Raw genomic sequence first — 25,315 nt, 5'->3', positions numbered from 1 at the left:
GAATAGTACCAGGGCAAACCCGGTTTCAAATACAGGAAATGGGATCTTTCACTATTGAGTTCAGTTTTCACATATAGGATCGCATATATTTACATCAGATTCTTTCCAAGATTAATTGATTGCAATTGATCACAAGTCTACTTTCTAAAATTTTCCAACAGAAATAAAGTTTTCATCTGAGCTGACACTTCTTCTTTTTGAGCTGAGAAGGAAGGCAAATAGAAAGCATAACCGTGAACTGACTTCTCTACACAATCCTGAAAGCAAAAGTAATTATATCCCTGATAATAAGAGAAACTAAATGCCTCCACTCAGGATTAACACTATAAATAACATTATATTTTTAAACACAAAAATAAATTATAAATATGAATAAATATTAATTCAGTATACTACCTTTTGGCTATCCGAATTTACCCAAATATTCACTTTAATAATGGCAAATTATGAAGCATAAACATTCAGGGATCTATGATACCATAAATATGCTTCTCACCATTTTAACTGGTGAAAGCTGCAACTTTATGTTTCAGTCTCTAAATAACCTACAAATACTTAAAAGGATGAAATAAAGTTTTGCTTTAATAACTTTTTCAATAAAGACTACAATGCCATACATTTTATTGAAGTCTTTCTTTGAAAGAAATACTACTAGGTTACTTTTTCACCATTCTTCCATTTTCTTCCTTACTCAGGTTTAGAGTTTTGACCCAACCCTGGGTTCTGCAAGACTGCAGTTCTGTCCAACATGTACACAGGCATGAAGCTTTGCTTTCACAGTTACTCCACTCCTAAAATAGTGCAGTAGTATATGCCTCTGCATAACTTGATAGAAAAGTCAGTGTATGGAAACCAATGAAATCAGAAGATTCTAAGCAATTAATTAAACACACGTGCTTAATGAAAACTACATATAGCAACCTAAAAGACAGACTTACAAACAGAGTTTGACTCATGTTTTCCTCCTTTTTTTCCCCCCTCCCCACCAAAGGTACATAAAATAAAGCAAGAGGATGAATGAAAAAAAAAAAAATACAGGTTAAACTCACCTAAATTAGAACTCATTACTATTTGCTCACTCAAATAAGGAAAGATGCAGCATGAATTATCTATTAGTACTTGATACTTACTGTAAGATGGCAAGCTCTCTATCCAGTACAGCACAATGTCTTTAAATTACCCATATGTCTAACCACAATATCCTCTTGTACTAGGGTACTCATGGTCTTAAAGTTAAGTATGTTGTTCATGTGTTTTACCAAACTAGCTGTAATTGTGCAACATCATAATATCATACCAAGGAACCCTGCCTCCATAAAGTTATGAAAGGTATTATCAATATATATAAAATCTACATTTTTATATGCAAAACTCTATGGAGAATCCAGATTGTGATTTCAGTAGGAGTGCTTGGGTAAAATAAACAGGACCTGCTTCACAGTTAACACATCTACTTTGTAATCAACATAATATGAAAGCAGAAGCAGTATCTGTCTGCCATCAAATTTGAACTAACTCTTCATTGATAATACATTATTTCAGTCAGTGTGTGGTATTTCAGCTACATGTGCCCTTTACTAATAATTAAAAACACTTCCACAAACCAAACAAATTTAAAATTAATTACAATTGTAGATGAAACAATTTTTTTTACAATTATAAACCCTGACCCCATTAACGCAAACATTTTTATGTAGAGAGGTAGCTTTATTCTTGAATCCTACTGGAATGCTCAAGAAAAGTAACTTGTCTTATTACATATATGTATTGTTTGCCCATCCAGGTTATCACAATATGTACTTTAGCAAATGAAATGCAATTTTAAACATTCTGCATAATTAAGTTAATGTACAGAGAAAGACAAACTGGATCAAGTAAGGCAGAAATCGCCAAGTAGATCAACTGACTTCATCACAGAGGCCTTCCTTCTTTTGAAATCAGACAGCACATCATCAACATTTTAAATATACATAAAATAAACTACAATTACTTTTGTTTCATGTGAAGGGTGAAAACATTCTTTGTTGCATTCAAAGGCTGAAATTATTGCCTCCTCTTAAATATCATAACCACACTTACCTTTCTCTCAGCTACTGACTGAAGTCCTAGAAGTTGGATGACACCACCAGAGAAGCCCAGTAGTTTTATAGCACTTAGAAGTTGACTTCAAGACATAGTACTAAAGGTTTTGCTTTTAAATGAATGCTGTGCACAACAAATGCCTGGCAAAGGCCCAGATCAAAGTATCAGGTAATTGTCTAAGCAGTCAAAACAGAGAACACTAATTAATTAGTAATAAATATCCTGAATTATTAAAGATAAAAATTCTTTGATCTTTGTTTCAAAGCAATTTTTCCATATGGTTGGAGTGAAATATTTCTAAATTGAGGGGCCTTTACTAAGCATCTCCCAGTTGCTGAGAAACAGTGTTGCTATAGAGACTGAAATTGAGGTGAAAGCTAGCACAATAATGCAGACAGCACAGTCTCATGTAACAAACGGTGCAACTATTCAAAAAGGAAAAACAGTAAGTTCTCGTGGTAATGACCTAGAATAGCCTATTTAATTTAACACAGTCTCCATCTTTTAAGACACCAAACACATGCAAGTGGAAGTAGTTCTGCAACAATCCCATTCAGACAACAACATAATTAATTACATCTTTAACTTATATCTTAGTCCCTATGAAACTCTTGAAATAGATAAAAAATGTGGAAACAGAAATGATCTTGTCACTAAGGAGGTGTATGCATTTACATTTTTCTAGTAACAATTTAATTTTGCTTGAGAATATATATTCTCCTCCAGACACTTCCTCCTCCTCATTCTGGCTAAAGAGACCAGTAGGCAAGGTTTCCATCTCTGAAAAAGAAAAAAGTAAAAGCAGTAAATACTTTTGCCAATCTCCTAAAGCACTTACACATGCAAGGAGATAAGCAAATCATTTTTGTAATATTTAAACAGTAGGGCACCTGATACTAATCTCTCAGGAGTATGCCACAACTAAGCAGTTAGCTGCCAGCTATGGAAAGACCCTCTTCTTGTGTTTAAAGCAGTCACAATAAAGCAGCTCTACAGAAAAACAGTGCCATACAAGCAGGGAGCAGACAGGGAAGAATACTCCTATCTAACTGGGAATCTCCTGTCTGGGTTAATCAAGGTCAGGAGTAGTGGAACAATTATACTCTGCACATATCAAGAAAATCCTATTGTTTCTGTAGTCTTTTCCTGAAAAACAAGCATGGATAACAAAAAGGCTTATGTGCTCATGAAAGGCATCAAGCTGGGCATCAAGCTGGGCATCAAGATCTGAAGTTTCCCCATGCTTTAGCCTGCCCTAAATGCAGAAGAAGAGATCACAGTACAGCAAATGATGATACAAAAGTACTGGAAAAGTATTTGAAGGAAGGGGGAAAGAAATATAATCCATGGAAACGGCCTGTAGGACCTAAAAGCAGAAATAAATGGCTAGAGAAAACAAAAAATAAACACATTTAAAAGTTCATCTGTTCTTAATTTGATGAATAATTCTTCTTTCCATTATATAATCTCAAGAGGACTTGAAAAAGAAAATAGGTAGCAGCACAGAAAGACTTGGGAGAATATGCGGAGCATGGGAAAAGCAGATTGTGTATTCAGGGGGCTTTTGCCATAGCAATATTACGTGGCCTATAGCCTTCCCACGTGCTCCTAAGTGTTAAGAAGGGATACTGAAATTGTTCTGCAGACTTTTAGATAAAATTCTCATATCACTATGTATTTTAAAACATTAATTAATTATAAACTTAGTGTGTCATTAACAAATTGAAATGGCTTAATAATTTATAATGTAGGGACCTCTAAGAGATCTTTCAGATACTGTAACTGAAAGAAGTAGCAGATGTGGCCACCACTTACGGACATTGCTATCTTTATGCAGAGTAACAATATTTCTTTTTCAGCTTACTGTCTGTGTGTCTCAACCTCTCCTTCTGACATGCTTATAGGCCAAACATACTGAACAAACTGTTTAGTACTGTAACACATAGAAAGCTGAGAAGTTTGAGTTCCATTTTACAGTATTTTTTCTCTGTTAGAAATTCAACTCATTATTTCTAGACAGTATAGTAAAGAATAGCTTCATAAATATATAGTAGGCCATACAGTGAAAGTACTTTTGTAGTAATAGTTAATTTGGTTAAATAGATTTTAGATTTACTAAGAACCTAAGACAAAAGGTGTCTTGCTAAATGTATTATGTATGCTCAATTTTTATATTCATGAACTGTGAATGACACAGTGGAAACATTAAAACAAGGTTGCTACCAAGCAGGCTTTCACTTCCGGTCATCATGCCCCAGGCATGGTCAGGATACATCAGAGAAACACTTGTTACTGTTACTCCTTCCTGAAGGATTTTGCCTCCATTTTAAATGAAAGAGGTATAAGAATCCATTTACTGAAATTCTCACTTAAAACTTGATCTCATCTTTTATGGTGAGAAAAACACACCTTGAAGCAAGTATGTTTTAGTAGTGGTGCATTTCTTCTGTTTCCTTTAAAGCTATTTGCTTTTCCTGAATGGGGAAAAAAAAAAAAAGGGTAGCTTTAGTATAACCCATTCTTTTCATCCACTGTAATTTCCAGCACAAACTTACAGTATGTACAGTATGTAAAAGAGTCCTCACATGTTACTAGTATGACTGAAGATCTCAAAATCCAATTGAAGCTAGAATGTGGAGCTTGAAATTAGTCTTTTTAGTCTTTTAATATTTAATCAAGTTAAATTATTATTTCTAAGTGAACATGAAGTTCATGATGAAATTACTGCTCACTGATTTTGTATTTTCTGAAAAATCTCTAATTCCAGTAAAATCTGGTCTTGATTCATGCTGAATCACAGCCACAAAGACCCCCAAAAATATGTTTTCTGGCATAGTAGTCTGAATCACAAGCAAAATCAATATCAGCAGCACAGAACGTAGAAACAGTAAATTATTATTTCTGTTTGGCACACATCCTGCAGAACTTGGCATGCAAATTCAACACTTACATAGGTAAATTTGTTTTATCAGCTCCTTCTTGGGCGACAGAACAGTTTTCTGTTCATTTCAATATATAAATAATACCTTACACTTTTAAATACCTGGTATTTACCATGCCAAAGTGCATGTGAGCAGATTGTACATCTACAACTGTACAACTAACACTTGGAACAAAGCTATATTGCAAGGGACCCATAGGTGGCAGAATGGGCATACTACTAGATACAAGAAACCATCACCTGAATCAGCTCATGGGCTAAACAGCCCAGAATTTCTTGGGTTGTTTCATTAATTTCTAATTCTGTCATGACTTCCCAGTTACCATTCTGGAACCTCACTGGCATAGAAAAGACAATTCCTTCAGGAACACAAAACTGACCTGAAGTAGAAGAAAAAACCCCTCTTAATATTACCCAATCATACTGTTTCTGATTAAAAACACATCCTTACCAGTGCCAAGATTAAGTCCTACAGAGTTGCAAAAATCTGCAACTGTAAGAGACTGCATTTGTCAGTGCAGTGTTCAAAGACAAGAGAGTTCCCCTTTCACTGTAATTTTGTATTTTAGATAGATGCACATGACTTTGAATTGGAAAGGACCTTTAAAGGTCTTAGGGCTTCTACCACCTCACTAAGCAATCTTGTTCCAGCATTTCACCACCCTCACAGTATAAAACTTCTTTCTTTTATCTAATCTAAATTTTCCCTTCTTTTAGCTTAAAGCCACTGCTTCTTGTTCTATGACAACAGGCCCTGCTACAAAGTCTGTCCTCATCTTTCTTATAGGTCCCCTTTAAGCACTGGAAGGCCACACTAAGGTCTCCCCAGAGCCTTCTCTTTTCCAGGCTGAACAACCCTAACACTCTCAGTCTTTCTTCACAGCAGAGGTGTTCCAGCCCTTAGATCATATTTTTTGCCTTCCTCTGGACTTGTCCCAGCAGGTCTGTGTCTTTCCTATGCTGTATTTGAAATGCTATAAGAATTTTACATCTTAATGGGGGTGGGGGGTGGGTGTGTGTGTGGAATATATAGTTTATTTCATAGAAAGAATAAATGGCTGTTGTGAAATGTTCCATTTATTGGTCCATGTAACTACACAAGAACAGGTTTGCATAGCTTAGGCTCTAAGAACTATAAATAGTCCTTGACAGAACACATATACCAGAAAATATTTAAACTAAAAGACTAAGAGGCAATCTGCAACAAGATAACATTAACCTAAGAGATGCTTATAAGAAGTGAGTATCAAATCACCAGTTCTGGAGAGTAAAATTTCTTAGATTTGGAGTTTCTTATGCTGAAAAAATATCCCTCAGCCTCCCATTATATCCTGATTTGGTTTACACATTTATATTTAAAATCTAGATTTAAAAATAATATTCTACATCCTGGGGAAAGCTCTTAAAGATTAACCAAGAAAACTAGATTTACCTGTAGTAAGTACTCCCACAGAAACGACCTCCCCAGGAGGAGAGCCATGATACCAGTATCTCAGTACAGTGGCTACTGCATGAGCAGGTAACATTCCTACACAATGGTTGACCTGGGAACTCAGTGAACTCTCTGCAGACTGAAGTTCTGAATGGACCCATTCACTACCAGCAAAAGAGAGGGGGGTGGTGGAGAAACAAAAAACTAAGGTGACTAAAGGATATGTAATTTTTTAGAGGCAAAAAAATAATTAAGCCTGTAGGAAGAAAGCACTCAAAACTTACTCAAACTTCACTGTTGAAAGCAAGGCACCTAAAGACAGAAAAAAATAGGATCTAACAAAAAATGGTTCAAAAGGTAGCAATAAAGCACTTACCTATGAAAGTAAAGTAATTTGCTCAAGTTGTAATCTTTATTATTATTAATGATTATATCACTATGTATTACCATCTTATGTAAAAGACAACCACGAACCATAATTTCCCTATGCTTATCATAGCACAAGTACAGGATAAAATGAATGTCTGCTATCCAGTAAATGCTAGGTTTAGACCAGAGGGGGAGCTCAATATAGTCAGATATAAGGGTATGTCACATCTGCTGCCCTTTCACTGTACTCATCCTTTCTCCGCTACTTCTCTTCCCACAAGAAGCTATTTGGCTGCCTAGCATCCTTTTTATATATGTTAACAGATTGCCTGTTTTGGGTAACTGACTACACCAGCATGTTCAGGCCATATGTTTAATGGGAATTCAGGTACTTCAAGATGCCGATACGTTTAGTATCATTTCAAACTTTCTTCATGCATACCAGACATCTAAGCTGCTACCCAAACTTCCACTACATTTTATAGGCTGCTTGGAATATGATAGAAGAGAAACACATTTAGTATGGAGGAGAATATAGTTATAAACAATGTTGGCAGGAGAGTCGGAGCTATATATAGCACTAGGAGCTACTCAGCTTCTTTTGTAGACAGAGCACTTCAGCTTGAGTTTTCCTTTAAGTATAGAGCTAGTCAGTAAAGATAAATCTTGAAAACAAAATCTTCTCTTGATATTTATTAAACATGGACTAATAGCAGTTATTTGGTTTTATTAAAAAAAAAAATCTGTACTGTACCTATCATGAATCATGTTCAACAAAGGACGTGGAAAATCAGCTGGGCCCCAAATAGCACAATCATATCCATAAAGTTTTGCATGTGACAAATCAATATAGTTGCGGCCAGTAATATTGCCCCAAACAATCACATCTTTAACACCTGTAACAGAAGAAAATACAGAGATGAATGAAGAGATAGGCTCATACTTTCACAATGTAGGCTGGACTAGATGACCTTCGTAAGTTCCCTTAATGATGAATTATCTTTAAGTGTCCTGCCTTGATAGGAGGAATAGTTTGATCTGAAAGTTTCTTCATATGAAACCTCATCATAAGCTGAAAAAAAAATATCATTTGTATCATGTATTGTACAGAAAAACAAAGCCCAGTAAATACTTAGATGTCAAAACCCAAACCAAATCATATTGCATACATGCAGTCCTGTACATGCATATATAGAAATGAATCATTAGAAAAGTCCCAAACTACCTGCTTTGGTGCAAAAGGAATTTCTCAAATAACCTGCTGATAAGCTATTTAGCCTATTAACTTACTTTTGTATTTTATTAGGCTCCAAAATACCTAGATTTGTCACTGAAGACCAGTTCCTACTCCTTCTCCTGCAATGCTGAAAGAATCCTGGTGCTGAGCAGACTATTGGACCACATCTTTGTCATGCAGTGCAGCACCATGAAAACATAACCAAGATGTAACAACTGACCTGAGAAAGAAAAGTAATTAACCCTGAAATAATGCTACAACAAAGTTCTACTGTACTCTCATTATCTGCACAGCATAGAATAAACCAGGTTGGAAGAGACCTTCAAGATCATCGTGTCCAACCCATCAACCAATCCAACCCACCTAAACAACTAAACCATGGCACCAAGCACCCCATCAAGTCTCCTCCTGAAAACCTCCAATGACAGCGACTCCACCACCTCCCCAGGCAGCTCATTCCAATGGGCAATCACTCTCTCTGTATAGAAATTCTTCCTAACATCCAACCTAAAGCTCCCCTGGTGCAGCCTGAGGCTGTGTCCTCTTGTTCTGGTACTGGCTGCCTGGGAGAAGAGACCAACATCTGCCTGTCTACAACCTCCCTTCAGGTAGTTGTAGAGAATAATAAGGTCACCCCTGAGTCTCCTCTTCTCCAGGCTAAGCTATGTTGCTATGTTAATTCACAGCTATTTTGTGTGTCTCCAATACTACAATGCACTGCAGACTGCAAATGCAATCTTGAAATCTTAGTCTTTGACCCACAACACAGCTCAGTCCTTCTTAGTATAGTTCCAGCAGAAACACACATCTAACTGGCAGGGCTGAGTCTCCAAGCATTAGCAAAAGAACTAACATTCACAGAATCAAGCACACACCCAGAGAATGGATATCAGGGAATGGTAGCACCTGGTAGTCACATCCTGGCATTCTGTACAGCCATTCCATCAGTGAATGCACTGCTCTAGCTGCATTTCCACACCCACATCAACTGTATTCTGCAAAGAAATATGTACTCTCAAAGGTATCCATCCACTGAATTACTCAAATGCTACCAGAACACATAAATATTCACCTGCAGCATTCATGTTCAGCTTCCTGGCTAGCATGGCTTTAGCCACACTTTCCCATGATGTTGCAACAGCAATGACATTCTCAGGTTTAATGGACGGGCCATATGTCATGATCAGCATGGCCTTAAGGTTCACAAAGTTTTTTCCTGATGAAATTACTCTGACCTCACTCTTGGCATTCTTCTCAATCAGGGGAGCATATACTTGGCAGATATCACTCACTTTTCTAATGTAGTTCTCAAGGGACTGGACTTCATGGTTTAAGAGGACATCATCAAGAACAATGACAATATCAGCTTGAACAAAAGCCTCATGTATTTCAGTGTGCTCTGAAATACTGCAGAGGAGTGGGAATGCCATGTCTTCAGCTTCCATTACGATACCAGAAAGAACTTCCTTAAACTTGTCAGTGTCAAACAAATGGATACTGATATCTGTGGTCATCCCAAACACTTCTCCATTTGCCAACAGAGGGATCAGCTGATAACAGACTGGAGATGATGCACTGATAAAGAGAAGGATATAGAAAATACATAGTTCATGATTAACCTATGCTGGTTTGGAAGTATTAGATAAATAAACACAGAGATCTCTTGTAGTTGATTATGTTTAAATAGACCATTACCTTGAATTATTTTTTTGCTCTGTCATTTTAACAGGTTAAAACATTTGGGTCTACCGTTCATTTGAAGTTTTTTCATCCTGTATATGTCAGTTGATACTTTTACTTAAAAATTGTTGACTTTAAAGAACCACTATATTTTAAGGTGCTCTATTAGGGCTACCAGAAATACAGAAATTTCTAAAGTTAGAATTGCATGGTACTCTACTTACTTCAATATTTCCAAAAACATTTAGGCAGGATAGTTGCATTACAAAATTTGTGGCTTGTTTTGCAAACATTTGCTTTTCTCTAGGGTAATCTCAGGGCTAAATGTTGCCTGTTTACATCCTTACCTTGAACTGGTGCAAAACATAACAAAAGAAGAAATAATTTCTAAATTATATACTGAATGTTCATAGTGAGGGGTGTAGAACCCAATTCAAATAGGAAATTACAGGATTCATGTATAACTTCAGATGGTTACATCTGCTATACATGACAGGAAAAGTGCATTATCCTGAAGCTGAATGAAACTTCATAGATACTGATTTTGCTCTTACCTGGTGATCCAGATCTGCAAAGGCTTGACAAGACTTTTAATCTCTTCCTCCTCTTTTTCAATTTCAATATATGTCTTTAGGTTCTCATCAGCAATGTCTAACATTTCCTCATCCAGCATCACTGAGGTGATGCCATAATAGCGCTAAGAACAAAAAGGATGATCTGTAATCAAATTACAACCCAGACAGACAGATAACATTAGACAGGACAGCTTTGTTTCACATTTAAAGGAGGAATAAAACCCAACATTATTAGAACAGAAAGTAAAATATGGGTTTACAGTATTAAAGGCAGCTCATTACCTGAGCGTGTTCCAGAAAATCATTAACTCCTCCCAGAAGCCGACCTTTCCCTCCTCGGTCCAATAGTTCTCTCCAAATGATAGGAGACTGTCTATGTTCCCATCCATTCATTTCACAAATATCATGAAGCCACTGCTAATGTAAACACCCCCCCCCCCCCCCCCAAAGATTTTAATACTTCTTCACATTTGATAAGATTGATATTACAGCTACAAACCTTATTATTTCTTCTCAATACATAATTACAAAGTGATTCACAATTTACATAACAGCATGTAAAAAATAGGAAAACACCACAAAGCAAGGCATGGTGATACACTGTGGCACCTCAGCAAAGGAGCAAAAGGCCCTCGTTCTGCTTGATTTTACAGCTGTAATTTTGCTCTGCTGTATTAGTGCTATTGAAGACAGCAGTGTTGTGAAGCAGTGAGTAATCTGAGACTTCCTATTTAGCAGCAGAAGGTAAGCAAGCTGCAGAGGCTAATTGCTGTTCGCTTAACTAAGTTACTTGACGGAGGTGTTAAGCTAAATAGATGAGGTAATAGACATCACAGTACTATCTCATGAAGGAACATTGCATTTTTTTTCAATTCTTTATAGGGACTACATTGTAGACATGTCACATCTACAGCAAGAGTTCTCAGAAAGGTCTACTCACATTGTAAACAAATGTGTGAGATTTAATTTCATACTTCCAGTGTAATTCAAAGCCCCTGAATGTCAGAAATGCTGTTGATGATTAACAACTCTGAGCACATATGCAATCACAGTGTGCAAAAGCTTTACAGCCACTTATACCTAATTTTAAAAAATAAAATTAACTTCTTAGGATGGCACACATTTTGTGCCCTTTATCTGTGCTGAGAGTCTTGAGAACGCCAGCCTCTCAGATGCAAACTTTTCCTCTGGCTACCTCTCATGGCCAAAGCTGTTTCTGCAGCACCTCTACCCAGATATCAAAATGCTGGTATCAGGAGACACACTGAAGATAAGTTTATTTGTTTCTTAGTAAAGCACTGAAGCATCTTCTAACAACGTGACTTACTATCCCTTACCTCCCATTTGTCAGGGTGCTGAAGGATCTTGTGAACCCTGAAGTCTGGCAAGCTAGCCTGGAGATAGTCAGCCAGGAGTTCAGCTTTGGCATAGTAAGGGCAGTTTGCCTTACCTGTGAACGCAAGTGAAAACACCACAAATGGAAGATTTTGTGACATTAACTGATAAAGGCCTAATAGCAAAATCCTTTTTCCAATTGCTGCAGTTATTTAAAAAAAAAATAAATTAAAAAAATAATGTTTTATGAGCTCCCAGAAAGCTAACAGCAGTGTATGAGCCAGCAATAAAAAGAGAAATTCGGAGGGTAAACAGTTTCGTCAACAACCACTTAAAGGGCTGAGAAGGCTACAGCGGGACGGGGACAGCAGCTGAGGCAGAAGTCTCACCGACGGGACTAGCTGACTCGGGAACGGTTGAGGCAGCGTGCCGTACCGACGCTGATTTCAACAAAAGACTAAAAGAATAGAAGTCTACGGAGCCTGCAGAGACAAGGGGCGGCCACGGGCGCTGACTGCCTCCCTCTCTGAAACGGCGTCCGCCGCCCTGCCTCGCCTCACCTGCCAACACGAACTTAGCCATGAGCGAGACGCCCCTCAAACCGTCAACTCGACGTTGCGCAGCAACGCGTCGCGCGCAGCGGTAGTTTGTCCCTCGGCCCACGCCGTCCTTCTCGCGAGGCCTGCTGAGAGCGCGTGGAGAGGAAGGTTAGGGTGTCATGGCGCCGCCGCGTGCAAGGTAACAGTCACCGCGCGGCGCGGGTCTGGTGCGCGGCGCGCCCGTTCCTCCCCGGCCCTGCTGAGGAGTGCAGCGGCCGGCCCGGCGAGAGCCTCCGCCGCTGTGTCTGGGTGCTCCGATCCGGTGCGGAGCCGCCGAAAGACCTCTGTCCCCTTGGCACCAGGCCGCGGCCCTATGCCACTGCTACCGTACCAGCTTTTCGAGCGCCCGCAGAAAGCGAGTCCGAAACCGAGAGGCTTTTTCCCAGCCTGGTGCTCTGGCCCTGGAAATATCTAAACCATAATTTATATTTGGTTTTACTGCTAAGGGGGTTTACGTAGTTTCCCCGGGACTGTTTCTACTGGTAGAACTCCATCGATCCCTTACTTGAATTGGCATTTCTAATCTGTTAAGGGAATATTAACAAAAAATGAATAATAAAATGAGTTATTTGTTAAATACTGTTAGAGGCATGCATAAGTGGAGTTCTGTGCTCACTTCCAAATCTTCAGCCACAAGGAGAAAACACCTTTTATGGATTGGCATTTACAGGGATCCCCCGAAACATGTGAACTTCAGGAACTTATTTTTAAATATCTTGCCTTCTCTGCAAGAGTCATCTCTTCGATTTCTGTCTCAAAAAACAGAAGTTTTTAGCACAGGTACTAAAATACAGCCAGAGAAGAGTACAGATGCTCTGGTGAATGAGCAGAGTCACCAGAGCTCCGAGGAACTTGAAAAGTTTGATGATTGTGAGAGCATCAAAGTGAAACATGTAACAGAGCATAGTGAACTGTTCTTCGATAGACTTCAGAAGTGTACCTGTCCATGCGATGTGCTGGACTTGGCTTCAGAGTCTGCTGTTTCCACTAAGCATTTCACAAACTGTTTAACAACACTATGGAGGCTCTTCAAACACCTATCTGATGACCAGCAGCGTTATGAGAAGCAGCTGATTTTTGAACACCCAGCTTTTCCTAGGGTTTGTCAGCAGCTGCTGCAGAACTCAAGAAGGTTGACACGGGGTGACTTGGTGTTCAGTCTGCATGCTGTGGTGAGCCTAGGTGTTCCTCAGAACACCCTTCTAGTTCAGACTTTGGTGAGAGTGTGCCAAGTAAGTATCAAAATCCCTCTTCTCCTAAGTTTGGGTTGAAACCTCAGGAGGCTGTACAACACCAGAGGGAGTTGGGTTATGTCATGGGGAAGTTTAGACTCGAGGTGAGGAGAAAGTTCTTCAATGAGAGAGTCATTCGTCATTGAAATGGGCTGCCCAGGGAGGTGGTGGAGTCACCATCCCTGTGAGTGTTCAAGTGGGGGTTGGACGTGGCACTTGGTGCCATGGTTTAGTCATGAGGTCTGTGGTGACGGGTTGGACTTGATGATCTTTGAGGTCTCTTCCAACCTTTGTGGTTCTGGGTTTAGTCTGATGGAAACAAGGCTCCCATAGTTCATTTCTGTGTGATTTTACTCTGCCTAATTTCAGAGAAATTTAACAGAGGGAAGTAGCAAAAATCATTACCCTTTTCAAATCAATTAAATTTGACCTTTTATGTCAAATCTTATGAATTAACTTCTGGGGTAAAGAGAAGACAGCAGGTACAGATTAAGACTGGTCAGTTTTTCTGTTCTGAAACTGATTTTAAGTAATCTGACATTGTGAAAATTTAACAGGAAAAGCTCAATCATCTGGATAACCGATGTCTCTCAGTTTTGGCAACTACTTTGTCAGGGATGGATAAAGACAAGAATGTGAGCGCTCTTCAAGCTGGATTACAGTGAGAAAAAATATGTTTTGCATGTTCTTTGTATTTAAATTTTTGAATATGTGAGTTAGAAATTATGGGGGGAATGCCTGTATGTAAAAGATGTGCTACGATTTTAGGACTTCGGTGATTACATGAGATAAGAGCTGTGCAAGATAGTAATTTTTGGTATTGTCTTTGCAGTTTCAAGCAGAAAGGCTTCCAATGACATAGGGTGCTAGACTGCTATGCAGAGGATTCATGTTCTGATTTCAGCTTCACCGTTGTGGGTTTTTTGTTTGTTGGGTTTTTTTTATCAAGTCACCTGACGTATCCATGCCTATATTTTTACCCATGTGTAGAAAGGAGGTAGTGTGACTAGCTTCCTTTGTGAAGTGTTTTGATTTGTCACACTGTATCCTGAAGCTCAAGTACACAGTTCTTGTGAGTTGATGGAAAGCAGGAGATCCGTCTACAGCTCTTCTCTGTCTTGGTGTCTGGAACTCTTGCTCCAGGAAGCCATATGTGCAGGGATGAGTGTCAGCAGTGCACTGCCTTAGAAAGTGACACAATATTTTTGTAGCTGTGCTGGTATATTTAAGGGCGATTCAGACATAACAACTACAGTATTTCCCTCTGAGCCAGAAAGAGGGGTGCTGGGAATGCAGAACTCCTTCATCTTATGCTTATGATCCTTAATGCTCTCGTATCCCCTTCTGTTCCTGTATCCCTCAGCATAGCTTGTAGTTTTTCCCTCGCTTGCACTGAGTTGTTAGTGTCCTCCCCTGAGTTTCCTAGCTGCTTCAGAACATGCCTGCAGGTAGATGATTCTGTGATAAAAATGCATAGTTTATTTCCCTCCCTGCCCAGAAGAGTGTTAATTCCTTGAGGCTCAACAGCACTCACATCTGCAGAGTCATGTGGGCAGTCTGGTCAGATGCCCCTGCTGCTGACTGAATAGGAATAACACTCATCTGTCAGGATAGCATTAAGAAAGCATATATAATTATTTCTATGCATAAGATATCAGTACTGCAGCTACATCATGCAGGCATGAAAAAGGAGATGAGAGAGTCTTGAGCATGTAACTACAGCTTTAACTTGGAAATCCATTAGTGAGGAAGAATGGGAGTACCTGTTTCTGTTGAAGCGAGGAAAGCTGTTAAAACAGTTTCTCCCTGGTTCAAGACCTTGTGTGTGTTTCTTCATCAGGTTAATAGTGGAGCAGCGCATTCCAAGTGTCAGAGACATCTTTATACTGCAAAACCTGATGAGATGCATGGGGAAAGATGCTCCACTCTTTCTGAAAAAGAAATTAGAGGTAAATTTAGTTGGAGGCTTTTATTTCAATAAAGCCTGTACTCTTGCCTTGTTTAGAAATTGTGCATGGCACTTTGCAGACACTCATAGGAAAATATAATAGGAAGGTTAATTCTCTTTGCTATACGGGTCATAGTCCAGCTATATCTGCAGGAAGAACTGAATTTAGGGGCTCTGAATATCCCACCATGAAAGGGGACAGAAAGCAATGGAGATGATACAAAAGGAATTCAGGTAGTAAAATGGCAGTGCCTTCACCTCTTGTTTAGGCTTGCTTCATGGTATTTCACAGAAGCACTTACAGGCTATTTCATGATTTCCCTTTCCCAGCTTGTGGCTGGAAGACAAGATGACAGCAAACTGGTCTGTGATGGTCCTGTGTCTACTAATGGTCTAGGTCTAGAGGACTAATAGGAGTGACACACCAAGAGACCTCAGCTGCCTTATGCATTTCTGAAGTGTCCCCAGTGATTGGAAGCAGGCTGTAGGATTTATAGCAGGGTGTAGTGGGTTTCATCCCCTTGTTTAAAGATGAGTCTGGAAACCTGCTAGTGTTTTCATCATATTTTCATCATATAACTGAAGGGCTCTGAGTTCAGAGTTTGTGATAGCATTCACAAGCAGTTAAGGGAAGATGCCACTGATGGGAAGCTGGGCAAGAATAAAGCAGTAAAGGGGGCTCATGCAATGTATTAAATCTAAATAAATCTTAAAACATTGAACAAGTTACCATTTCTAACAGGATGGTTAGAAACTGGCTGGAGATTTGTTAGAATATGGAACTGAGAGCAGCGTAACATTTCCACTTGTTAACTGAATGGTGCTATTTGTAGTACTCTGTGATTTCCATTGTAGACACATTTTGCATTTGACCTTTGATCTGCATATAGTAAAACTACTGTATTTTAATAGCCAATATACTTTGTAGCCAGATTTTTACTGCCAGTTATCAGCCCAGTTCCTGCTTAAATTAAATTTCTTGTGGCATCACAGCTGACTTTCTGTGCCTCAGTCCACATTTGTAGCTGGGTGTTTCTATTGAAGATAAGCCACTCAGCGTGCTGTTGGATGACTTTGAAGGCATACAGATTTCCCATGCATCTAAACCATTCATTGAAGTATTATTATAGAAGTCAACTGTGCCAGTTATATTTCTGCTACTTTTTAAAGACTTGATAGAAAGTACATATTTGTAGTCTTTGGAATGAGTTTTACTGAAACTGTGGGGTTTTTTTTAAATAATGTATATGCAAGTTACTGGGAACTTCCCTAGTGACACAGCTCTAGCATACTTGATCTGCTATAATTGAGAGTAAACTCAGAGTAGTTACTTTATGCTTTTGCTGTTTTTTGCTCCTTTTTTCTTTCATGTAAGCCTGAACAGGAATTTGAGAAAATTCTAGTGACAATACCTTTGTCGTAATGCAGTGATTATATACTTGAAGAATGAAGGATTTAATAAACTCTAATTCACTTTAGATGGCAGTTTTGAAAGAGATAAACCATCTGACATTCATGAATGCTCTGCGTGTGTTCTTCGCTCTTGTTGCAATGAATTATTGTTCCATTCCAATCCTGAATGCCTGCAGTAAAAAGATCCAGGGTAAGAAAAAAATGTTTATTAAATTTCCCTTCCTTATACCAAATTCTTCCTAATTACCAGCTCATCTCCCTTTTCTGATTTCCTTTAAAACTCCAGAAACATCTTTGTTTTACAGGATATTATAGCAAATGCCATTTGACAAGCAGCAAGACAGAAAGTTACTGATCAATAATGAAAACAAATATCTCTTGTATTCTCTGCTTTTCTTAACATTTACCTGAATTACATATTTTTCTTTGCATTTTTCTTTATGCAGACTTCAGGAAAAAGAATTGAATTCTAGCAAGAAGATTTCAGAAAAAGTTTTAAAACAAATCTGAATTGGAAGTAGATAACTTACAGGATGGATTGGTGGCTTAGTATGATTAGAGTATATGGTCAACATATATAGATTCACATTTAAAATACTTATGAATTTGTGTCTAAAAACCATTAAGACGGCAAAATATCATTCTTAACAGAAATGAACCAGGAGTGTTTGTACAGCTTTTGTTTGTCCTAGTGGTTCATAAATGTTAGGACACAGTCTTGAATTACACATAATGGTTTCTCCCATAAGACTTTTACCACACTCAGTACGCAGGATAGAGGGCATACACACAGTAAGCAGCTACTCAGTACCACTTTCTGCTTTTGTTTTTAGTGCATATTCTCAGGACTTATACAACACACATCATACAAATGATGCTCAGAGGGGACAAAGTTATTAATTTCTCGGCAGAAGTGACTGCTACCAGAGATGGAATAGGAAGGGCAGGGAGGGGCACATGTTGCAGGCCATGCAGCAGAGGAATTCTTCAGGTTTTTCTGGGTCCTCTTCTGTTGCTAGGGCTCTAAAGAAAGTAGTCCCCCCTCCCATTTCTGGGGACCTGGCCAGAATTGTAATGACTGCATACTTTACAGGTACTCTTTGACTTAATTTTTTGTAGCAGCAGGGGGCTGACCCAGTGGTGATACTGATTTTCTAATTGTGCAGCAGAGGTTAATATCAACATGTCCAGTAACGGGTTCCATTAGCCTGTTTTCTTTAAGAGTATTTAGTATTATAAGTCACTTTATTTGGTGCACAACACTCACTGGCTTCAGTTGCAGTTGTCAGCACTCATTCTTCAAGAAAAGAGTGAACTGTTTTATACTGAACTTGAAAAATTGCTGAGCATAACTCAGAGGAGTTAAATTTGGTTGTTCTCCTGTTAGGCCCTTAAGTCCTCTGGCAGAGGAAAAAATAAAGTCTAGTTTTGATGGATACCAATCCTAGTATTGTAACTATGCTCTTTTCTCTTGAAGTCACTGTCTTTTATGCTGCATCTGCCCCTCATAGCAGCAAACAATCTTCAAGATGTTCAGGAGAGGGCATTGTTGTTACTACTTACTATTTTTCATCGCAGGAATAGGTCCATTTTGTGTGGCATATGAAGCAGCAGTCCTGTGCAGAGAAGTCTGTTGTCATCTGCGTTCAATCTATGTCATCATGCTCATATGCCAGGAAGTTACATTGTGGTTCCGTGTTTTCTATTTTGGCTTACACTAATGCTTTGGTGCTTGACAGCCTCTGGTACTTTTTAGACATAGATTTGTACTTGTGGCTTCTTGCTGTTTTGTAAAACCAAATAGGAAAAAAATGTAAATTTCATTAATTAGTAGCTTTAGATCCACATCTTTGTTACTCCCTCAGCTGACATGAAGTGGACAGCTGGAAGGCTCAATCAGTACTGAAGGGGCTAATCCAAGATTTTGCATGCAGAGTGCAGGGAGATGCTGAAAAACAAGAATCCTGGAACAGAAGATGTTCCTGAAACACAGTCTTCCTGCTTATTTTGTTAATGTTGCCCCTTTTGATGATTTATCCCTTTTAGCTTGAGATGTCTCGCTTTAGTTTTGTCTACCTCTCAGTTCCTTCATGTGTTTTAGCTCATTTGACTTTGCCTACCTAGTCTCAAGCTGTTGTGCGGTTCCTTATCTGCCCTCTCTGAGCTAAACTGTTCCCACAGTGTCTCCAACCTATAGTTTCTATTGCTTTCTATCATTTGTCCTTTTTTGCTCTTCTCTTGCAGAGAATGTCCATGATGCTTCCTTTCGGCAGTTAATTCTCGTTCTGGAAGGTTGTAACGCTCTCCAGTACCGTAATGTAAAATTGTTTTCAGTGTTAGCAGACTATGTTAATTCTACTGCCTGCCTTTGGGACAAAAGACAGGTGAGTTTGAGACCAAATAATATAATGGTACAAGCAGAATATCTGGTGCTTTCCATCTTACCTTTCTTCATGGTTTTGGTTGGTTTTTGGAGAACAGACTTTTTTAGGAATACCAATCTGATGAATTTGATACAGTTAATTTTTAAAAATGCTGTTCTATTTATTGAAGAATAAATAAGAAAAGGGTGATATAATTTGGAAACCCTGCTTTCATTACAAATGCCTTTTATGAAGACTACAGATGGCATCTACTTTGCTGGCTTTCTTGAGCTTATAAATCTATCCTTTCTTTTAGATTACCCATTTTCTCTCTGCCTTTGAGACACTTGGCTTTCAGCCTTCTGAGCTGATGGAGAGTTTTGCTGAGAAGGTGACAGAAGACCCTGAATTCTTCAACTTGAAGAGCTTTTTCATTATTCTCCGAGTGTATTCACAACTCAACTATATTCCCAGAGGCCAAAAGCATCTGTAGGTTTTCATTTAGACTGCCAGATAATACATTATGTAGTCATTATAGAGTAATGTATGGTAACCAGTATTTGATTTCACTTGTGAAAGAGTTCATAATTCTACTTTATTAATCTGTAAGATAAATTTGCTGTGTCCTTTCACATTTTTTGCACATAGGAATTTTTCTTTGTCATTGAAAATGAAGACCTTGGTTCTAGACTGGCCAGACTACTAAATGTGTTCATAGATAGCCAGCTGAATTCTCAAGAATCAAAAGCTAATGTTAGATTTCACAACATGTGATTATAAATTATAGTAAATATTTCTAGCTTGTGTTTTTGTTTAAAATATATTTTTTATATAGCTTTACTTGTGTATTTAGATACTTTTCTTCTGCATTTTGAAAAGGTTTTTTGGGACACTTGATAGCTGCTTGAATAAGTTCCTCCCTCAGATTACCAGCACAGAACTGCTGAAGGCGGTGTATGCGCTTTGCATCCTAGGATACCTTCCTCGTCGTGCACTTGATGAGCTACTGCAAAAGGACAGCAAGGGTGAACTGATACCGTCAGGTCAGGCCTTACTTTGTCTTGTTCTTGTGTTAAAAGTGATAGTCTGCCTCTTTGTAGAATTTGTTGTAATTGCCTTAAAAGTTTAAAAGTTAAAGAATGCAAATGTGATTAATACTCAACTCGAAGCTGTCAAGACAAAGCTGATGTAGTGGTTGTGATCTGAGTAATCTGTTCTGCGCAGTTGCATCAGGCTTACTGTCTTGGGCCTCATGTTGATAACAGTTTAATAGTAGGTATGCACAGGGAAATGGGTGAATGAGAGGTCTGTGTAAATGATAGAAATGTGTAAGAGTCATTTTCAAGCATCTTTAAAAACAGGAAGTCTTAACTTTTGTAAACCAACTTCAGTACCTTGAATCATAAGCAAAAGGGTTGTTTTTTTTACTGCTTTGACTTCTAATGAGAACTGAAATGTTTTCTAGTAGAATTTGGTTTCCACATTACAGTTCTCTACAGCCAGTAGAGTAGTCCAGTGAAGTAGAACTGCTTAGAGTTTGCACAGCTGAGTACTCTTGAAGTATGGTTTCAAAATTGTGACCAAGTCTCATACTCCTTCTTTGTTTTCTAAATAGGCTTCTAGCTGTCTGGAGTTTATAAATCATTTCAATGCATGCTTTCTCGTTCCATGTTCTCCTTAACTATCCTGTAATAACCAATAGCATGGACAGAGCTGTCTACAGTAGAGGACAAAGACTGGAAAAATGGTCAGGTTCCAGCTACAGGACTTGAATACTATAATTAGGAAATTGATTATGTCTATTTAACAATATATTGAAGATCCTCAATAATATTCAGTGAAAAAACAATTGAGTTTTGATTCCTATACTGAAATTGATTTGCTATGCAAGAACAGATTATTAATGATAATAAAAGAAAAAATTCTTTAAGATCCGTAGATTCACAGGTTTGGGTTGGAAGGGACCGTAAAGATCATCAAGTTCCAACCCCCCTGGCATTGGCAGGGACACCTTTCACTAGACCAGGTTGTTAAAGCCTTATTACATGGGAAGTAATTTATTTTTTTTAATTCTTTTTCAGGTGATACTTACAAAGAACAAAAGGAAGTGATGCTTCGCTGCGTGAAAACGTGTATGGAACTTGACAGCCCTTCCTTCACGAAGCCTGCATTTGTGCTGACTGAGAATTTCTCCTCTTCAGTCGCTTTCAATCTCACAAAGGCTCAAAAGGCACTGATAGAACTTCTGGGAGATGAAGACATGTTTCAGCAAAATGTTCAGCTGCCATATAAATATCATATTGGTATGAAGCCAAATTATTCTCATGCTCTTTTAAATACATAATACCCCAAATAGCAAAGAGGTAATAAATTTACATAAGGTGCAAGTGATTAAAGTTGTAACAATTTGAAGACACAGTCTCTTAACAGCCGGTGTCCTCAATTGTGGAATCTACTTTCTAGGATGCTTATGTTAAAGTATTTACATCAATTTACTAAAACTTTATGATTGCTCTTTTTTTACAAAACTGCTGTGGACTTTATGTTAAGCATTGGTGAGCAGATGTTAATTGTACATAAATCCCATATAGCCAACTGTTTCAGAGAGTTCATGTTAACACTAAGTCACCTTAGAAACAAAGCCAAATAGCAGTTGTCTTTTGCTTTCTAACTTGTTTCTTCTCTGAAGTTCTGGCTAAGGTTTGAGTTCTACTTTCTGTTATGAAGTGGGATATGAACTTCTTTGATGGGTGATTGTTTGATAACCTTTTTTTCTTTTATATTTTATATACTTCATATTTTTGCCAGTTGCCCAGCTTACCAATTTTACTGTATCTGTAATAATTCGTAATAATTTTCTTCCTAAATATTTCTAATGAGAAACAGTATTACAGGAATATCTGAATAGGTATAACACACTGTGACTGAGACTAGTTCTTTAAATTATTTAACTCCCATAAGGTTTTATTTACAGTTTCAAGAACAAATGTGTGGGTTTCTTCTGGAGATGTACAAGCTATGGATGTTTATGTTGGTTGGAGGGAGGGGAAAACCATCAGTAATACGTAAATACTAGAGAACAGCAATTACAGAGCAGTGATGGTGTCTGTTAACTTTTTTCAAAGGAGCAGTTGAATTCAGATAATTTTGAGCATTAATTATAACTTCTTGTGTTGTTAAATGTTTTATTGTTCAACTTTCAGATTTTGAAATCAGAATGGATTCAGACAGAAAGAAAGTGCTCCCAGTAGCTGCAACAGATGTTCATGCTGACTCAAGTGTTCAAAGGTGTCTTTTTTGACAGCATATTTTTTCTAGCAGGCTAGTTTTATTTGTATGTACTTCATCCAGTTACTTTGGTTCACTGATTTGTAGAAAAAAAAGTAGTACTTGTTATTTCTGCTCACTGAAACATACATAAATTGCCATGCCAGTTCAGAGAAACAACTTATCCAGCTCACTACCTTCTAGCAGAGGCTAGAACTTCACATTTCAGAAAAAGAGGGAGGAAACATCAGAGGCATTTGATACTCTTGTAGTGGATATAGGTATTGAAGTATGACTGAAATCCCTTCCAAAAAGATTGATACATTATGGGCCTAAAGTTCCAATCACTTGTTCGTCCAATTCAGTTATCCTCTTATGTCTCTAAAACGTGCAGTTCAGTGGTATGACAATTCGTCTGCTGAAATATAATTTGAGTAAAAAGGACCTTAATTTCCACATTTTAAGTGATTAATTTAGTCTTCTGTAGAAGACTGACCTCTCAGCAACTGAAGTGAGACATCTATCACTTAAGTAATGCTTAAGTAGGATTGGGTAATACATAACATATGTGTGCTGGATCGCTGTGCAGCCATGTATTTTGTATAGTTTGCTTTTTAGGAAAAGGCAAGCTAGTGAATTGTGTAACAGAAAGTCACTGTCAGGCTTCCAAAGCACTCAGCTTTCCTTACCCTTCCAAGTAGGTTTATATGGCAGGAAGTGCCTGATTCCCAGTACTAACAAAGGATGGAAGTAAATGCAGAAGCTCTCAAAGTAGAATTTTGAATGATCTATTCCCTTCTCATTGTGGGAGGAGTAGAGATCCAAGGACTTCATTCTGCTCTGGATGTTTGGGTGGAGGCTGGTACTTGTGTGGGGCTCATGGAAGATAAGAGGGTCTTAATTATTTAATTCTGGAGAACTGGAAAAGGACAGCAAAACATTTTGGCCTACCAAAAATACATCATGGAATCATCTTAGAAATGTTTATTCTGCATTCATACAATGGAATCTTCTCCATGGAATTCTCAGTGGAATTCTCCTTGTTTGTAGGTTGGCTTTTCTCTTTGTTCCTATGTCTGCCTTCTGTGTGGGTACAACACACCCCCAAGGGAAGCTGGCAATGAAGATGCGGCACCTGAATAAACTGGGCTATCACGTGATTCTGGTAAGAACACTCTCTGGTTTGGTTCAGTTAGCACCACGGTGGTGGGAGAGCAGGCCATGTAGGGAATGGTGAGCCTTCTGCAGAGTGATAATTGTATATCATCTCTCCTTAGATAGTACTGGTGATGTCACTAGGGAGAAATGACAGAGGAGCAATATAGTTCAGGAAAAATAAAAAAAAAAAAACCAACAACCCCAAGCTACTGAATTGCTTTGTACCTAAAAATCCTATGTGACGTTGGCATATTTTCCTGATTTTTATAGAATAAATGATCCAAGTAAATTTGGTTTTGAAATACAGCATTCCCTGTGGTCTTTCCAGCACTCAGTGCTCGGTTGCTGGGACAGGGTAGTTTGGTAAGGACCACAGAACTAATGTACCCTTTCCTTTTCCTTTCTTCAGGTTCCGAACAAGAAGTTTCAGGAAATGACAGATGAAAATGCGGTTGAGTTTTTGAAAGGAAAAATCTATTCAGAAGATGTGTGCTGTTTGTCTGAAGATAATAATTAAAATAAACTAACAATTTTGAGTCTCCTGATCTGTTTTTTTTTCCTGTGTAATTGATGTAAGATTTTAACAGAAGAGATAAGAGGGTTTATTCACAACTGCCTACTCCAAAATGCTACAGATTGAGTAAAGTTTGTGGAGTGAACAATGTCTGCTGGTAGTGGGAGTTTTCTCCTGTGAAGTGAAAGTGAGTTTTTAGTGGAAAGATCTACTTAATTAATCCAAAAAGCTTCCCCTCCCCCCACATCCCAACTAAAATTTTTCTCTTGAGCTGTGTAAGGGGAAGGAAATTGCTATTTCAAGTGCCATTAGAACCCAGCCTACAAATGCCCTAGAAGGATTCCCAGCACCAAAAACCCAGAAGTTACATGAGAAGTTTCTGAAGAAATCAGCCTCAGTTTTCGTAAGTTCAGACCAGTAGAGGTTCTGTTAGCTGCATGCTTTTTTTTCTCTTTTTTCTTTTTCCTTTTTTTTTTTTTTTAAACCTTTTGTTTTCCTGCTACTGTAATAGATTTCAAGACTTCCTGCTGCAAGAACATGGGTCTGGCTATAAACAGACTCTTGCTCTCTGATGTTGAGTGTCTCCACAACTATTTAAAAAGAGGTGTTGCAATACTCAGATTTGTTCATTACATACTGTGATTCATCTGCAGTGGTCTGTTATGTAGTGGTGGAATTGATTATGTTGTCAGAGTGTAGAGTTATTAGCAGGTCTGGAAATTGATGAGGAGAGAACTGGTATGGTACATCTTTTCCATTCTTGCTAACATTTATTGGTAAAATCCATTTGTGCTGGAGGTAAGAGCATTTGAATGCTCAAAATGTGTACATTTGCCACCAACAGCTGCCTTGTTTCTGCAGTATAATCAGATCTTCAGTCACAATTTTGCTGTACCATAGCCAGAGGCCAATCTGTGTGAAGGGAAAAGGCAATACTTTCTGCAGTGACTGTCTGCTACCTAACGGTGGAGGCCTTGCTTCACTTGATAAGCTAAAAGCACTACAGTTCTTTGTCTTTCTGAAGCAGCATGGACACCTCATTAAGCTACGGCAATAATGAGATTTTAAAAGGTATTATAGTGATCAGATGAAAAGAAACAATGTGCTTAAAAAGTCACTGCCCAGGTTCTCGCAGAGCATGTGGATGCGATAAGGGGCATGTTTATGAAG

General features: G+C 38.3%; 2 protein-coding genes across 4 annotated transcripts; one reads left to right on the top strand and one right to left on the bottom strand.

Annotated features, from left to right (window-relative positions):
- Window positions 1-870: 870 nt before the first annotated feature.
- MDH1B (malate dehydrogenase 1B) lies at window positions 871-12,248 on the bottom strand. Of its 3 annotated transcripts, XM_068137785.1 has the most exons (10): window positions 12,212-12,248; window positions 11,654-11,766; window positions 10,599-10,733; window positions 10,296-10,438; window positions 9,134-9,636; window positions 7,579-7,720; window positions 6,456-6,619; window positions 5,264-5,403; window positions 4,492-4,556; window positions 2,786-2,862 (listed from the first exon to the last, which is right to left on the bottom strand). In XM_068137785.1, exons 1-9 carry the CDS (start codon window positions 12,231-12,233, stop codon window positions 4,509-4,511), a joined length of 1,410 nt encoding a protein of 469 aa, XP_067993886.1. In that variant the 5' UTR covers window positions 12,234-12,248; the 3' UTR covers window positions 2,786-2,862; window positions 4,492-4,508. The 3 variants fall into 3 exon arrangements, with proteins under 3 accessions (XP_067993887.1, XP_067993886.1, XP_067993888.1); XM_068137786.1 differs by lacking the exon at window positions 5,264-5,403 and having other exon boundaries at window positions 871-2,862; XM_068137787.1 differs by lacking the exon at window positions 10,599-10,733.
- Window positions 12,249-12,351: 103 nt separating this feature from the next.
- FASTKD2 (FAST kinase domains 2) lies at window positions 12,352-24,161 on the top strand. Its single transcript, XM_068138338.1, has 11 exons — window positions 12,352-13,482; window positions 14,040-14,143; window positions 15,323-15,431; window positions 16,910-17,033; window positions 19,088-19,227; window positions 19,523-19,695; window positions 20,086-20,249; window positions 21,288-21,509; window positions 22,410-22,494; window positions 23,524-23,638; window positions 24,041-24,161. The coding sequence occupies exons 1-11, from the start codon at window positions 12,799-12,801 to the stop codon at window positions 24,146-24,148; spliced, it is 2,028 nt and encodes a 675-aa protein (XP_067994439.1). The 5' UTR covers window positions 12,352-12,798; the 3' UTR covers window positions 24,149-24,161.
- Window positions 24,162-25,315: the final 1,154 nt, after the last annotated feature.

This window comes from Melanerpes formicivorus, unplaced genomic scaffold, assembly GCF_026170545.1.
Source record: "Melanerpes formicivorus ecotype bairdi unplaced genomic scaffold, bMelFor1.0.p_v2 SCAF_5, whole genome shotgun sequence".
Lineage (NCBI taxonomy): Eukaryota > Metazoa > Chordata > Aves > Piciformes > Picidae > Melanerpes > Melanerpes formicivorus.
This window is presented reverse-complemented; position numbering and strand designations above follow the sequence as displayed.